The sequence below is a fragment of the Chaetura pelagica genome, unplaced genomic scaffold (assembly GCF_000747805.2).
Source record: "Chaetura pelagica isolate M959 unplaced genomic scaffold, ChaPel_1.0 scaffold104, whole genome shotgun sequence".
NCBI classification, from domain to species: Eukaryota; Metazoa; Chordata; class Aves; order Apodiformes; family Apodidae; genus Chaetura; species Chaetura pelagica.
In genome coordinates, this window is record NW_009953786.1 from 5,762,835 (window position 1) to 5,780,036 (window position 17,202).

General features: G+C 38.9%; 1 protein-coding gene across 1 annotated transcript in view; it reads left to right on the forward strand.

Annotated features, from left to right (window-relative positions):
* The window catches only part of CDYL (chromodomain protein, Y-like), a 63,147-nt gene extending 56,468 nt beyond the window's left edge, over positions 1 to 6,679 (forward strand). Inside the window, exons 5-7 of the mRNA XM_010000972.1 lie at positions 783 to 993; positions 5,533 to 5,676; positions 6,521 to 6,679. Coding sequence (XP_009999274.1) covers positions 783 to 993; positions 5,533 to 5,676; positions 6,521 to 6,679 — 514 coding nt within the window. The remainder of the gene's footprint in view (positions 1 to 782; positions 994 to 5,532; positions 5,677 to 6,520) is intronic.
* The last annotated feature ends 10,523 nt before the right edge of the window (positions 6,680 to 17,202 follow it).

Genomic DNA, 17,202 nt, shown 5'->3' on the forward strand with positions numbered 1-17,202 from the left:
TGCTGAACAGAGGGGAAGGCTCACCTCCTGCAACCTGCTGGCAACATTCCTCCTAATGCAGGCCAGGATACCATTAGTCTTCTTTGCTACAAGAGTACATTGCTGGCTCAAGTTCAATTTCGTGTCCACCAGGACCCCTAAGTCCTTTTCTGCCAAGCTGCTTTCCAGCTGTTTGGATTCCAGCATATATTGGTGCCTGGAGTCATTCTTGCTCAGGTGCAGGACTTTGCCTTTCCCCTTGTTGAACTTTGTGAGATCCCTGCCAGCACACTTCTCCCAGCCTGTTGAGGTCCTTCTGGATGGCAGCATGACCCTCTAGTGTATCAGCCAAGTTTTGCATTGTCAGCAAACTTGCTGAGCATATTTCTGCCCCATCATCAAGATCATGAATGAAACTGTTGAACAGTACCAGATGCAGCACTGAGCCCCTGGTGTGCAACACTAATTACTGACCTCCAACTAGACTTTGTGCCACTGGTCACCACCCTCTGGGCCAACCATTCAGGCATTTCTCAGTCCACCTCACCATCTGCTCATCCAGCTCATCCATCAAACAGCTTGACTAAGTGTCAGTGCTGAAGGCCTCACCCTGAGCCTAGGGAGTTGATATCCACTGCTCTCCCTCACCCATGAAGCTAACTCCCTGCTCAGGGAAGGTTAGATCATGTTGGTTTTGAAAGTGATGTTCCTGTGGAGATGAGTAGTTACTGAGTTTTCGGGGTGGTGTATTTTGCTCTCTCTGTGTCTGTAGTGAGTGAGTGCATGTTTCTGTTTCTCTTCAGGAATTTTGTGAATACTTTTATTCAGTTTAAGAAGCCAATCATTGTAGCAGTAAATGGCCCAGCCATTGGACTTGGAGCATCTATATTGCCTTTATGTGATGTGGTTTGGGCTAATGAGAAGGCTTGGTTTCAGACACCTTACACTACTTTTGGACAAAGTCCAGATGGATGTTCATCCCTCACATTCCCTCGGATAATGGGCCTGGCTTCTGTAAGTAGCTTGCAGGGTAAGGGCTGACAGCTTCACAATGCAGTTGTGATAATTTATCCAGAGTGATGTCAAGACTTTTTACCTTTGCTGTGTTGTGTTTATTTTTCCTTCCTCTCATGAAAACTTGTCATGAGAAACCAGTATGTACAGCATCTCTGCTCTATGTTGTTGTAACCTAGTCTTCACCTGCATGCACAGAACAGAAAGCAGGCACAGGACCTAATCCCACATCATGGGTACCCTTAACCCTGATGGTGGCAGAAGTGTTGTGTCCTGCATACCAGGACACACCTTCCCTGCTGGTGCCTCCTGAGGCCCAGCTACCAGTGTCTTGCATTGAGCACAGCATCAGAACATAGCAGAGAATGGGCTGGTCTATACTCAGTGTTGTTACATAGCAGAGCCCTGTGTCATCTGCTGTTAGCAGTGTCGTGCTAGTGTGCAGAAGAAGTAATTCACCTTTCATGCACTTCTTCTTAAGAAGTCGTGGCAAACTTCCTCACTGTGTTATGCAATAAATAGCCCAAATCACATCTGGGAGGGATGGGGGTTTTTCAGTCTTGCACTCAATTTACAGTATTGCTGGATTGAAAAAAAAAAAAAAAAAGAAAAAAGGTAACAGTTTGCATTGTTGCTGAAAACGTACATAAGCTACATGTTACTTAGTAACCCTTTTCTTTCCTTCCAATTAGATGAAAACATCAAATGTAACAAAAAGCTATTTGAAAATCTATCTACATACTTTTCACGTTGCTTAAGATTATTTATGCTGTGCTCTTTGAGAACTGTTAGCCCTACGTCCCCTTCCAATTTGAACAGTAGCAGCATTAAATGAGCACTTTCAGATACACCTGCTTTTCCTAAGTTTCTGCTAATTATAAAAGCCAATTTTCCCCTGTAGGTATTGATGTAAAAATACAGATATCAATATATCATTTCTAACAGATCTAATGACTAATTGTGTGATGTCTGGATTTAGTTATTAGAAGAGAACAGAGAAGGTAACTGAAAGAGATTAACAGTTTTATAAGAGTATCTTTAATATCTTAGCATGTTTCAAACTACTGATTGTTCCTTTCCCTTTTTATTTGGCCATCCACCCATCCCATCCATCCATCCCCATTCTTTAGAGACTTGTGGTTTTTACTTTTTGTTTCTTTAAAAGTTGAACAAAAAAAACACAAGAAGCTCTTCCCCAGTATATATATTCTTTCATGTGTGTTTGTGAATGTTCCCATTTTTAAATATAAAGATTTAAAGTTTCCAGTGATAACAATTCCATAAATATATGGAAAGAGGGGCGGGGGGGGGAAACAAAAAAGTCCCTTAGCCCTCTGGAGCATAGCAATGTCAGTGCTCTACAGGACAAAGTCATACTTTATTCAGCAGATTTCAGGAAACATATTCAGAATCCATACTGAAAATTGTACTGAAGTAGCAGCCCTTCTAGCTGTAGAAGGGAGAGAGGAGTCATCAGGAAGAAGAGATTGCATGAGTAAAATTAGAAACATGTAGGGGAAAAACATTAAAATATCCAATAAAAAGAAAGAATTAAGGCCTCTGTATGAATGATAAAATGTGATACAAATATATTAATTCAGCAATATTAGTCCCACCTTTAACTTCTCTAAGTCAGATTCAGTGCATTCTTTTTATCATCAGCAGTTACGTAAATACCTTCTGTTGCACGATTCTTGGAAGTATATTCCCTACCATTGTCAGTCTTTGCTGGTGAGCAGGTCTGCTGTGGAGGGGTTTTTTTCAAAGAACATGTTCAACAGAGGTCATTTATTACTGAAAATGTTAAGCCCAGGCCTTAGGATTCAAAACTGATACTGCATTGGGAATACCAAGAATCTTAGATTCTTAAACTGAGCATTTGAGTGTTGAGAGATTAAGGTGATCTCTGTTTGGGGAGGTCTGTTATTATGTGTCTGCTGTGGAGCTCTTGGTCTGGTTTTCTGGTCCTGGATCACAGGAGCTATATGATCAAGCCTTAGATGCTGGGCTTCCCTGTTGGTCCTATTGCTCTTGGCAGTATTCCTTATGCTTTTCTGTCACTCATGAGGGATAAACTTTTCCATAGTGCTTGTAGACCATGTTGCAGCCAGGGCCTCAGACAAGCTGTGTCCTGATTGTAGTGCAAGAGAGTGGAGATGTCCCATGGCAGCTACTGCCCGTGGGCTTGCATGAGAGGTCCCCTGTGAGCCCCAAAACACTGTAAGGAAGTTCAGAGGGATGATCCAGTCAAGTCCCTCTGTGGAAGGCAAAAAACTGAGTAGAAAATGAAAGTCATTAATAAGCATCTTATATTAATTAAATATTTTTATAATCTCAATTTCTATTGTTGCATTATATTTCTTGGAAAGTAAAACCACAAAGTGTGTTAATGTTCTCAGCAGAGGCAAGCTCTGATTATATTACTACAACTTGTTTAGCAGTGGGACTCTGCCATACGTTGTGCATAGATCAAAAGTGGAGATGCCAGAGCAAAACATTTCCCTTCAAAACCTGTCAACCAAGAACACTCCCATTCCATGGGAGATTTTCTGCTAATGCCGTTACAGATGGCAAAATAAGATAACTGAACCTTTGTCATTTGTGGGTTTTCACATTCAGGAGAAGTCAGCAGTTCCTACTGAGGTTCTTTTTGAAAAATTAAGGTTTTTCTAGCATTTTTATCCTTGTTACCGAAGATGCATCAGAAAAATATGTAGACCTGACCAGCTAACTTAAAATTCTGCCTTTCCCAAGTCCCAGGTAGATTGACTTCTTGTTTTGATCTTTGATACAAATGTTAACTATCTTTTAAAATTATTTTGGAGTAATTTTTTGTTCTTGTATGTCCTTAGGAAAATGATTCCTGGTTTTAGACAAACTTATGCGTATCACTCATTTTTTTGGGTAATGTTAGTAGTTGTTCACATATAATCTGGAAAATCCAAAGCTACGGGTGTGATAGTTAATGAACCTTTTATATTTGATTTTGCTTTCACAGAAGGTAGAACTATAGTGGTACATCAGTTGTATCTTTAGTTTCAGGTTTGTTTTTTAAACTGTGTGAATGACAACTTTTCATATTGACTTACAAGAGATGTGCAGATGATAAACTTTTAAAGGTCCTGAGCAGCATCTCTTTTTTACATGCCAAGTGGTCTGGGAGGCAGCAACCAACTGGCAGCCAGTAGAACTCAGACTTCATATTTCATTACAAGTTTGCAATTTTCTTCATGTAAAAAATGGCAATACCAAGACCTTTACCTACAGTAACTTGAGTTCCCTAACTGAAGGTTGCTGTAGTAATTGCCAAAACTTGCAATATTAGAAAACATTTAAAAATGCATAATTTTAATCTCAGAAATGCTACACCTTTCAGGTTTGGGTGGTTTATAACAGCCTTATTTTCCATATTTGAAGAGTCCAGTGACAGCTTTGTCAAATTTTCAGTGTAAATTAGTAATTAAGAAACAGTAAAACTGATTAATTTTTTTATTTTTTTTTTTGAGGTTGACAATTATTGAGTTTTTAATCTTCACTGGCTATTTCCATGCAGATGTCAAAAAGAGTTTAACTATAGAAGAAACTTCAGTAAAGGTAGAATTAAAGCATGAGTGTACATGATTGTAGAATGAACTTTTAATGGAGAGGCTTCTAAATAGTGAAGTATATGACAATTACAAATAAAGATTTAGAGAACTAGACTCCCTCATTGCATAGAGTGTGGTACCCTGTACCATTAAACTGTGGTTTTCATTTAGTAAGACTGCTAAGTCTGCTTTTGAGAGTTTATCAGTTAAATATTGAACTCCAAAAAATCCAGGGATGTTTGTTTTATATGGATTTGATCAGAAATTGTACTATGTCCTGCTCACTCAGTGGATTTTGGAGGTCAAATTCTAAGATGATCCAGCTATATGAAATGTTGCATCATAAATGAAATACTGCTGAAGACCTTTGAAAATAAACTATATATTTAGGTTTCAAACATTTTCAGTATTAAAAAACATTTTAGTTGCAAAATCTTTAACCATTTTTTCTAACAAGACTAGCAGTTCCCAGGAGATCTGCTACCCAAACCTTGTTATCTTTATAATTTATAGACAATGTAGATTTTTAGTAAAGATTTTGCTGCTGCATTTAACATTCCTATAAAGGGCAAACCAATGTATTCAGTGCTGGTTTACAAATCTGCCAGGCATTACAAGCTATTACCCCACATACAGTTAATCAAGTCAGCAATACTGCAAGAAAGCTAGAACTCATGAACATTCTTGAATGGGAAATGGCAAAAGACATTTTCACATTTAACCCTTAATCTTAAACCTCTGTACTTTTATAACTACAGACATAGCATAGCCAACAACAGTGACCAGCTGCCTGTAGGCAAGTATTTTTCCTTATTAATTAAAAGTTGGAAGAGCTATAATAAAAGTATTTCCAATAGTGCAGGCATTTTCCTTATTTGTTTTGAACATTTTTTCCTTTAACAAGTTTTGTCTCATTACATTTCATACCAGAAGTAACTTTTTATCCCTTCAGGCCAATGAAATGTTGTTCAGTGGAAGGAAGTTGACTGCACAGGAAGCTTGTGCCAAAGGACTCGTCTCTCAAGTGTTTTGGCCGGGAACATTCACACAAGAAGTAATGGTTCGAATTAAGGAACTTGTCACATGTAATTCAGTTGTAAGTTTCCTTTATTTTCTCGTAATGCATTTTTATGATGAAATTAATAAGAATGAATCCAAGTATTACTAGACCACATCGTTATGTCTGTCTTCAAATACACGGTTTTCAAGGAAGGAGGACTGCATTTTAGTTTAGCAATGTCCTTTAACACATTCTTATGCATGTTGCTGTTTCTGCGGATTATTTTTTTTCCAGCTTGTATCTGACTCTTCTTTATCATATGCCACAGTACGTTGTGGTTAAGAACACTAAAACACATAGTGCATTCATGGTTGTCTGCACTACTGGCAGTTGCAAAAGAAAGCTAAAACTAGAGATATTTGATGCTTTCTTACAAGAGATCAAGAGATGCAGTACAAACTATTTTGTGCATTAGAAATTGATGGGTTTGAAAGGGATTTTTTTTTTTTTTTTTTTAATGGAAAAGCCAATGATATTTTTGAGTTTATTTTAAATGCTGCAGAGATTCAAGGTCTGCCTGGATAGAGCAGCTCTAAGTAAGAGTGTTTTCTGATGAGCCTTCACCGAAATGGGAGTTTTTTCTAGCTATCAGTATAAAGCCAGATATATACACAGAGATAGATAGATATTCATAGCTACAATTTTATGATTGTCATTATTTCAACATTTTAGTGCACTTGTAAGTTGTGCTGCTTTGGGGTAAAGAAAATGCTGTGTTATGCTATGAGAGAGACTCCTTGGGAAATGTTTCTTAGGGTCATACTATGTCCATGAAGCTCAAGTTCACAATCAGCCTCATGATTCATCCATGTAAGTGCACACATCACTCAGTTCTCACATAGCATTAACCTCAACTCCCTTTTGGCTTTTTTTTCCCTAGGTACTTGAAGAATCCAAAGCTTTAGTACGCAATATCATGAAGATGGACTTGGAACAGGCAAATGAAAAGGAGTGTGAAGTGTTGAAGAAAATCTGGGGCTCAGCACAAGGGCTGGACTCAATGTTAAAGTATCTGCAGAAGAAAATTGATGAGTTCTGAGATGCCCATTGACACTGGAATTGTATTTCTTGGACATCAGGGCAAACAAAATATGCCCATTTTAAAAACCTATATAAACTCACCCCTTGCTCTGCTTGGGAACAGGAGTGGACCCTCCCCCTCTCCCCTTTTATTGTCAAGGGGTTTAAAAGTACTGTATCACTTAAATTTGAACAAAACTCCTTTCTCCCTGATTGTTACATATAGATATATATACACACACGTGTATGTGTGTGCATATATATATGTCTTTTATATATATATAAATATATATAACGTAATATGTGTGACAGTGTGTATGTAGAGACACACACACACAAGCTAAAAAAAAAAAAAAGATAGAGTGCACTACCAAACATCTCTTTAAAGGCTCTAGTTTTTTGCTATCTTTGGCTAGTACTGTATCCAATAGAGAATGGATTAAAAAGTGAATGGTGTTGCATTATTTTCTGTGTGGCAGGGAAGTCTGGAATAATGCTTTTCTTTTTCATTAGAATATAGAACTGAAACGGGTATTAGCCAGCCCTCACTTTCACTGCCCAAGGAGTCAGCTAAGATATGAGGCACGGTCTCAGAAGAAGGTTGAATTACCTCAAGTAATGGAACATTCTAAAATGTTGGGGTATTTAATCCTATTAAGATTAGATCACACACATCCCCAAAAAGAGAGTGTGCTCAGGATTAATGCTAAGAAAACACTCTGACTGTTCTTTTGGGGGTAGGTATAGAGGGGTGGGAGGAAAGGGGCAGGAATATATTTAATTCTTACCCAGATAGCATGAAGAAACCACTGTCTCTTGGGAAAGGGGAATGAGGGGGAAAAGGGAGGGAATGGAAGGGGGGAGAAAAAAAACAAAAAACAAAAAAGCTTGTTTTGCAGTATTAGTGAATCACTGAATATCTTATGTATGAATATTCTAAGTTATAAGTTAGTTTTAGTGGGTTTTTAAATAGTCTCTCTGGGTTTGTTTTTTATTTGGTTTTTTGGTTTTGGTTTTTTGTTGTTTTTTTTTTAATAACTACATAAGTGCTTCTGTTGCTGGGTGAGAATACTACTTTATATACAGTTTGGGTTTTGTTCTTTGTTCTTTTTTTCCTACTTGCTGGTTTCATTGATGTATTACACCAAAAATGCATTTTATGTTCATAAATTTTAGGTTCACTTAGAATATATTATTTAATAAGTTAAAATTCTTTTGGCACACTATTAAGTAAAAAAAAAACAAAACTCCTTTAAAAAAAACAACTACCTTATATTAGATGTTTAATGTTCTTTGTCTATGCTTTTTTATTATTTTAAATATACACTATATACAGTATGGTGTAAAAGAGTGCCCTGTGTAAATAGACCTATTTTGCATTCCTTTCAGGAGTGGTTATTGATTCCTGACTGCAGATATCTATTATTACTTGGGTATCTGTGCTTGCAATCTTATTGAATGTACTATGAAGAATGAAAAAGAAAATCAAACCTTATTTTTGTACAGTTTTGAAGTTTTTACTTGGAACTGACCCACCTCCCCTTCCCAGTGGAGAGCTGTACAGTGTGTAAATCTGCCTTTACCTTGGATTGGTACAGTATTTTTGCATCTGTGGGACCTACTTTTTTGTTCTAGTAGTTTGAACTATATATAAACTGTACAATCTGTAAAGTTTTTATAGAATAAATATTCAGCTGTGAAAACTGGTTAAATAAAACTAATATTTCTTAACACATTTTAAATGTGGTTCTCATAGAGTTGTCTTTTTCAAAGCCATTTCAGTTCTGATTTTAAAGTAAGAGTTGCTGAAACAAATCTTGCCTTCGATCTTTGTTTTATTTTGTTAAAATTATATAAGCTCTTAAGTGTTTCCTTCAAATGAAAAGTTAAAAATTACAGAGTTGTAAACTACATGGAAGTTTTAGAGGAGGAGGATGGAGAATGACTTCCTATATGTATTCTTTCTACTCTTTATTTTGTTACAGTTCTAAAAGAACTTGCTTTGCAATCTCTTAAAGATGGGTCATTTTCTCTACAACACTGTGGTAAAGTGAGAATTCCTTCACTGAATTTGATTTTATTGAAAGGAAGAAGGAACAATACTTTACCTACAGTTCTGTAATGTTAAACCTTTTGGAGACTGACTCAAATTTATATAAAGATCCCTTTTCTGGCATCTTTAAGGAGCATTTAGGCATAGACGGCATCTCTTTCAGATGGAGGATTATGAAAGCACTTCACTGTAACAGAGACTGGATCTAGAGATATTTAGAATTAAGTCAGTTGAAGGCATAGGCAATTCAACTGGAACAATAATTCTACTTGCTTCATGTTTTGCGTTACTATCAGAAGGCTGTTACACTTCCTACAGTTGGCATATTAAGATTTGAATAAGTTGGTGATGATGTAAATGCCTGGCTTTGGAAAAAGTCCGTTGTTCAGATGAAACCATACACACTGTGCCACTGAACAATTACCCTACCTATATGTTACCAAATCAATTGCTTAATATATTAACTATAAACAACTATTTTTAATAAATATATAAACTTTATATTATTAATTATATAGCTAGTTATATAGTTGCTATGTAATATTATATAACTATATATTAACTTTTGGAAGTAAAATAAGATAACTTTTTTCCTGGTCAGGAACAGTACCAGAGAGCCATGGATTGAATGTACCTGGAACTGTTTGAAAGCCACCTGTGTGCATGTCACCACACCTTCTGCTGACATGTTAGTTTGAGCAAAAATAGAAAGCAGAGCAAGGTGTTAGCCCTGGGTAAAATGACCTACAAAAAAAAGATATTCTGGGGTAATCTAAAGATCTGAACTCACCTATAGGTCTTTTCCTTGTTCAAATGCCCTAATTTGCATGAATCCAGGATTTGAAGCAGGTTCCTTCAACGAGTCCTTCACTGGATTGTTGACATTGCTAAAAGGCACTTCTCTGTGCTTCAGAAGCTGCACCATTATCATTCTGAAAACACAGTTCAGGGAACTGACCAGTGATAGGACAAGGGGTAATGGGTGTAAATTGGAGCATAGGAGGTTCAAGGTGAATATCCGAAAAAAAATTTTTACTGTAAGAGTGACAGAGCACTGGAACAGACTGCCCAGGGAGGTTGTGGAGTCTCCTTCACTGGAGACATTCAAAACCCACCTGGATGCGTTCCTGTGTGATGTACTCTAGGTGACCCTGCTCTGGCAGGGGGGTTGGACTAGATGATCTCTCGAGGTCCCTTCCAGCCCCTAAGATTCTATGATTCTATGATTCTATGAATTAAATAATTTTCAGATTAGGTTCATTTCTTAAAATCAAGCACACCTGGAATAGAAAAAAAAACAACACATAATGCTGAGCTAGAAGCTGCTTAACATGTCAGTGATACATTTCATACTTTATCCAAAGAGTTGATAAAATAGGACTGCAAACATCTAGGGAATTAGGCAGCAACAAAACATTTTTTCTGGCCAAGTGGACAGGATAGACTTTCTACAATAAACGGATCCTATACTCCACACCTAGATCTCTTGGTGGAAGTTGAGGCACTTCACATTCATCTGGGACATGACAGGTATGCTTCTGCAGACAGCAGAAGGAGATAGCTCAAGAGTTTGCAGAGTGTTTCTTCCATCCTAAGGAACTGCCAGTAGCTGTCAGCACACAGGTTGTCTTGCAGAGCCTGAGTTAGCAACCATAAGTCATACTGAAGATGGCACACAGGTGGAGTTTCCTTTCTAAAAGAAGCAGCATCTGGAAGAGAGCCCCTGTATAGCAAAACGTATTTCACTGATAGGTCTCTGCACTTTTTTTCCTTACTTATGGAGCACACAGCTGGCAGATTAAGTCATGCACTAGACTTAGTAACAAACAAACACCAAACTATTACCTTGTGAGGTACTCAGGGGATGAAGAGCAAGTTGATGTGCAAAAATGTTGATGTGCAAAAATGTTGATGTGTAATACAAAATGAGAAGATGGTGATGGAATTCTTTTGGGACCTCCTCATCCCTCCAGCACATGAAAAAAAACAAGTAAATGGAATTAGAAACCACCAAGAAAGAGCAGGTAAGAAGTGAAGGGAGCTGCATGAGGAAATAAAGGGATGGCAGTTATTCTGTCTTCAGTCCTCATTCTTACTGCCCTCAATGCTGGGAGAGATCCACTTGACAAGAGCACCATGTGGACATATACTTGTTCCATACCGAAGAGTGGGGCACATTATCAGTACCTATGCCTAAAAGTATGCAGACTACAAGCCTCACTTTTGCAGGCCCTGGACCTCATGGGGGACTCCAACCACCTTCCTATCTCCTGGAGGACACAGAGAATGCTTGGGGGGATCTCATCAAGGTACATAAACACCTGGAGAGAGGGGCACAAAGAGGACGGAGTCAAGCTTCTTTTCAGTGGTGTCCAGTGACAAGACTAGAAGCAATGGGCACAAATTGAAACCCAGGAGGTTTCCCCCTGAACGTTTTTCAGATTTTTCTCAGGAAACACTTTCTTACTGCGATGGTGACTGAGCACGTGCCCAGATTGTCCAAGGAGGCTGTAGGATCTTCATCCTTGGAAATATTAAAAAAGATTATTAACATGGTCCTGGGCAACCAAGTCTACATGGTTCTGCTTGAGCAAAAAGATCCCTTTCAATTTCTACCATTCTATGAAGAAAAAAAAAAAAAAGGGAAAAAGAAAAAAACAAACAAAAAAAAAAAAACCAACCAAACCCCACAAAAACAACAACCACCACATTAATTTTCCAGCAATCCAATCATCATCCAGAAAACAACTTCCATGGCTAGAACTACAGGTTCATCAGGCTCTGCAACGCTACATGCTTTAGGCTTTCAGAACCCAACATCTTGTGCTGGATGATACAAGATCACCCAGAACAGAGGTAAGTACAGATCAACTCCCATGCTTCAGATAAGACAGGGATCATCCTTTACCCTGTCTGTTAAAAAGCATAAAGAAAAAGATCAAAGAAAAATAATGTATTTGTTTATTTGAGGAAAAAGAGGATTGCAATATTTAATCAAAACAAATTACAGTACCTGAAGCTTTGCTTTGGCCTCAGCAAGCTCCTTGAAGTTTTGCATTTTTTTCAAGATATGCCTCAACCAATCAAGCTGAACAGTAATCCAGCCACTGGCACTCATACTGAAATGTAACCTCATGGGTTTCTCAAGAAGACAGTGTGAGCCTTTAGGTCCAATAGAACACATTTACTATGTCCTCTGGATATAACTTACTAAACACACACTACAGAGCAGGTACAGAACTCTGCAGGTTGAGAAGTCAACTCATAATGCTGTAATAAACCAGTATTTCTTAGGTGCAAGACTCATTCATTATAACCCTTTACTTCTGTCTCCAGCAAAATCTTCTGTTTGCCAGACAAAACCTAGAATATAAACAATTGTGAAAGTCCTGCTTGTCTTCTCTGCCTCCCCCCTTATTCATTAATTTTCACTAAATCCACTGTACCATCTGTTTCAGTGGGAAAAGGCAGTCACTGGGGCCACCCTCAGTGTCACTACCATCATGCTGAGTAAACTGGCTGCTGTCAGTAGCAACTTTTGTGAAATGCTGATATGTTGCTCCTTACAAACATAATGTTTTTGGAATTCACTGAGCTTGTCAAGTTAGGCTGGGATATTTAATCCAACAGTATTAAAACAACCAACAAAACAACAACCAAACTAACCGACCAACCTAAAACCACCTGCTAAGCCAGGATAACTGAGACACACAATTCTACAGAAATCATGCTGTAAAGCAAAATATACTACATGATATAAAGTAAAAATGACAAAATAATATAGTATTATTTTCATGTTCAAATGTCAAAAGACAGACACATCCCCATATTTCTTCCTTTTTTTCTCTCCACCATGCCCACCCTTCCTCTCACAGGCTTTATAATCAGAAACAGTCGTGGGAATTTAAGCTGGAAACCTGATAAACCCTGAACTTCTGTACTAGAATAATTATTTTAGATGCTAAATAACCATTCACAAAATTAAAACAATGCAGAGAGCTGGGAGGCTTTTTAAGCTTGATGGCCCCTTGAAATGAGGGGATCAAAATAAGAAAGCAACAGAAAGCCTCCCTGTGTATTACAAGTTTTCCTGATTGCTTTTTGGTAGGCTTCTAAAGATCAATTGTGTCAAAACGAGAGTCTGCAAATTTTACTTTGAGATCTCAAAAGCTGGGCAGTAACAGCCACAGCAGTATTTGTGAAGCCAGCATTATATTGTGTCTAGGAATAACTGAAGTCACACTTTCATTTTTTTATGTCTTTAAAAGAATTACATGTTCATTCATGCTGACAGAAAATTGTATTCTGGCTAGAAATGAAACAAGTCCATGCATCCATGGGAAGGGAAAGAAAAAAGTCAGGTCTTGACATCCAATTTTCTTGAAGCAAAATAAACCACAATAGCCTGATGGAGTAACCAGGGGCAACAACTCCAGGATCTTTTGGACATTTTGGAACAATATTTCAGCTCATGAAAACAGATTTATTTTCCCTTTGAATCATAAGCATGTGAAGTTATTGGTATTAGTGTCTGGGGTAGCAGAATTATTTTCAATTCCTTCAACAGAAGATCTTGCAAATTCTTAGTCTTCATGATGTAAAGTATGAAATCTGGAGACCTTACATAAATCAGCTCTGAAGTAGAATAAACACTTGAAAAACAGTTCAGATCCCAAATGCTTCTGAAATGTCCTGGCACAGGAAGATAGACTATTGTGTTTAATCCTTAAAAAGATGAAGCATCGAGGTCTACAGTTCAGGATATCCCCCAGCATCACTACCAGCCTTTCAGATGAGGGCAACAGTAGTTTTTCACATGCGCTCAACTCTTTGATATTCTGTTTACAGATTTAGATATTGTGGCTGAGCAAATGGACATTAAACAATTTAAACATAAGTGGTTGGAAACACCGTTTTCAATTAAAAATGGTAGGAAAAGCCATAAATGAAAATTTTAAATGAAAAGCAGTAAGCACACAAGAATGCTATTATTGAGATATCACAAAACCTGAAAACCTGAGGAGTTCCAGGAAATCTCTGGTTAGCCTATATAAAAATGCCATTCAGTTCCCTCCTGACACTTCCTAATAGCAGGATACGTCCACTCATTGATCATGTGGCAAGTTAACACTTTGGGAGTGAAACCTGCTGAAGAAGAGATGTGGCACATAGGTCTCTAGACAGCTCTTGACATAGTAGCATTAAAACTGCAATTTTGCCACTGAACCAGTTATCACTGATTCTTAGCATGTCACTTAAAATCTCTTTTTTTCAATTTGCCCTCTGGTAAATTGATTTTTATAATTGAACTTTCAAAACCCAATAAGCAAGTAATAAAGCAACCTCTAACACTAATATATAGAAAATAATCAAATAAGCCATATTCCTCAGAAGAAAGGTTGGCTGGCTGAAAGTAGTTTTCCATTGCCTGGAAAGAGACATGCACAGAGTCCCTGACTTTATATTCTGAGACTTCAGAAAGACTCAGCGGAGTTTTGTATCCCAAGAAGTTGGTTTGAACCCAGGAAATTCCCTGATGGAAAATTTCTGGCCAGCAATCCATAGTAACCTGCCATACCATAATTATTTCCCTATCTCTGATGTTCCTAGTGCTCCTCTAAGTTCATACTGATGAAGAGCAACTGTAACCCAAGAAGAGCTCCAGCACTAACAGCAAGGACTCACGCACGTTCCCCAGAAACATGTTATCACTGAAGACACAGCAGCTCAGCTCTACACGTCACAAGACAGATAAGCGCTGGATTTTCTCTCTCAGCCTCAACATAAATTGAAAACACTCATATGGACAAGGGAGAACCAGAGCATCCCACCCAGAACATACATGAAACACACAGAAGAGAGGCAGAGCTCCTCTGCGAGGACAGCAGCTGAGATTGAGGATCTTTTACACCTGTTCCAGCAGCTCTGCTTGAAGAGCTGCACAAAGGCGTCCATGCGCCATGCCTGGACTGCTGCCATACATGACCCTGCAAATCACTGATGATAAGACAGCAGAGTGCAACTTTGCTAAGATTACAGACTTTGCCCCGTTTCCCCACTGCATCAACACGCTATCACCACCTTGCAGGCCTTCTCTTGAAGGAAGCTGTGATCCCAGCTCACCCCAGCAATGTGAAACTGCACCCCCTAGCATGCTCTCCTTGTTAGCTAAAGCCACATCTACATCTAGCCAAAGCAGCATACTGGGGAGAGTTGGAAAAGAATTACATAGCAGTGGCTTGTTCCTGCTGGAGGCCAGAGGCAACAGCACAGTAAACACTGCATTACCCAGGGACCCTGGAACCATGGGTGCTACATGGTACTTGCATAGTCCAAAGCTGCTGGCCAGCACTTGGTGCCAGTTCTTTCTTTCTGATTCGTGTTTTATGGAGGGACATTAATACACTTCAAGAGCATTCAACAACCAACTGCTGGCAACTGTCACAGGAATGGTGTGGCCATAAATGGGGAATGATACAAAAGCCAAAGCCTCTCAGCCTTCAAATTAGATGTGTATTTAGAAATCCTGTGTTAAACCGTGAAATTAAAAATCCCTGAACACTGTGGGTCTCCTAGCAGCAAGACCTGGCTTTGCTGGTTGGGGCCAGCAGGGATTTGATCCCAAAGACTGATACTCTTGCTCATTGCTGCCTCTGGAAGGATTACACTTGTCAGAGAGCTGGAGTGCCTCTGCGACTCCATGTCTCTGTGGGAACCCCTAAGGGGAAAATCAGGGTCTCCTCAGAACTGACAGGAAAACTTAAGACTTCCTTGAAGAAGAAAGGAAGCAAGGCAGAAGAAATCCAAAGGAAGAAGTGAAACTACTCCTAACAATCATGATAATTGCAGTTTTGTAAGTTAGGCTGGCTAGATGCCCAGAATGGGTAAACAGCCCCAGACCAGTTTAACTGACATGCATATTACAGTTTGCACAGCTCTGAAGCAAAGCAAAAATAACCTGACTTAAAAAAAAATTTAGCTACAGATTTTCCCCCATCCCTACTTGATTATTTGTATAAAATAATAAACCTGTGCTCTAAGATCATGGTGAAGACTGATAATTCTGAGAGCAATCATGAGGTTTAGACACATAGCTGTCCATAAAAGCAAATGAGAAATAAATGTTGCTTAGATCTAAGTTTTAAAAATCCCTTATTTAAAATACATTATGATACAAATAGCTGATGTTACGCACACAATGCATAATGTGCAGTCTTCAAACGTATATTCTGCATGGACAGCTTACCCCAGGTAAGTTTACAAGGTTTTGCCCATTGTAATGGGATCTCATTAGTGCTTATAAATATCTAAAGGCTGAGTGTCAAGAGAATGGGTTCAGACTCTTCTCTGTGGTGTCCAGTGACAGAACAAGGTGTCACAAACTGGTACACAGGAGGTCTAACCTAAATATGAGAAAATACTTCTTTACTCTGAGGGTAACAGAGTACCAGAACAAGCTGCTCAGGGAGGTTGTGGAGTCTCCATTCCTGGAGACATTCAGAACCCACCTGGTTGTGTTCACAGAGTCACAGAATTACATTGGTTGGAAAAGACTTTAAAGATCACCAAGTTCAACCATCAACCTAACACTGACAAGTCCTTAACTAAACCGTATCCTTAAGTACTATGTCTCTACAACTCTTTAATACCTCCAAGCATGGTGACTCCACCACTGCCCCGGGCAGCCTGTTCCAATGTCTGATAACCCTTTCAGTGAAGAAATTCTTCCTAACATCCAATCTAAACCTGCCCTGGTGCAATTTGAGGCCATTACCTCTTGTCCTATCATTTGTAACTTCATTGAACAAACTGATCCCCACCTCCTTACAACCTTCTTTCAGGTAGTTATAGAGAGTGATAAGGTCTCCTCTCAGGCTCCTTTTCTCTTGGCTAAACAACCCTGGCTTCCTCAGCTGATCCTCATAAGACATATACTCCAAACCCTTCATCTGCTTCATCACCTTTTTTTGGACACGCTCTAGTAGCTCAATGTCCTTTCTGTAGTGAGGGGCCCAGAACTGAACACAGCACTCAAGGTGTGGCTTCACAAGTTCTGAGTGCAGAGGTAAGATCCCCTTCCTGGCCCTGCTGGCCTGATGCAGGTCAGGATGCCATTGGCCCTCTTGGCCACCTGGGCACTGCTGGCTCATGCTCAGTCGACTGACAATCAATACCCCCAGGTCCCTCTCTGCTGGGCAGCTCTCCCTCTGCTGGGCAGCTCTCCAGCCACTCCTCACCAAGCCAGTAGCACTGCTTCAAGAACTTCACTTGAAAGATTCTTGATCCAAAACTACATATGATAGGGAAAGTTCAATAAGCAATTCTAGGAACTCTGGAGGTAGATATCAGACATCCTCCTTGATGTTCTCTGTTGTAAGCAAAAAATACATTATTTTTTTAAAAAACAGAAGATTGAACAGCACAATGATTTTGCACTGCTATTTTGACTGCACAGGATTTGCTGCCTAGAAAGAGTGAATCTGAAAAGT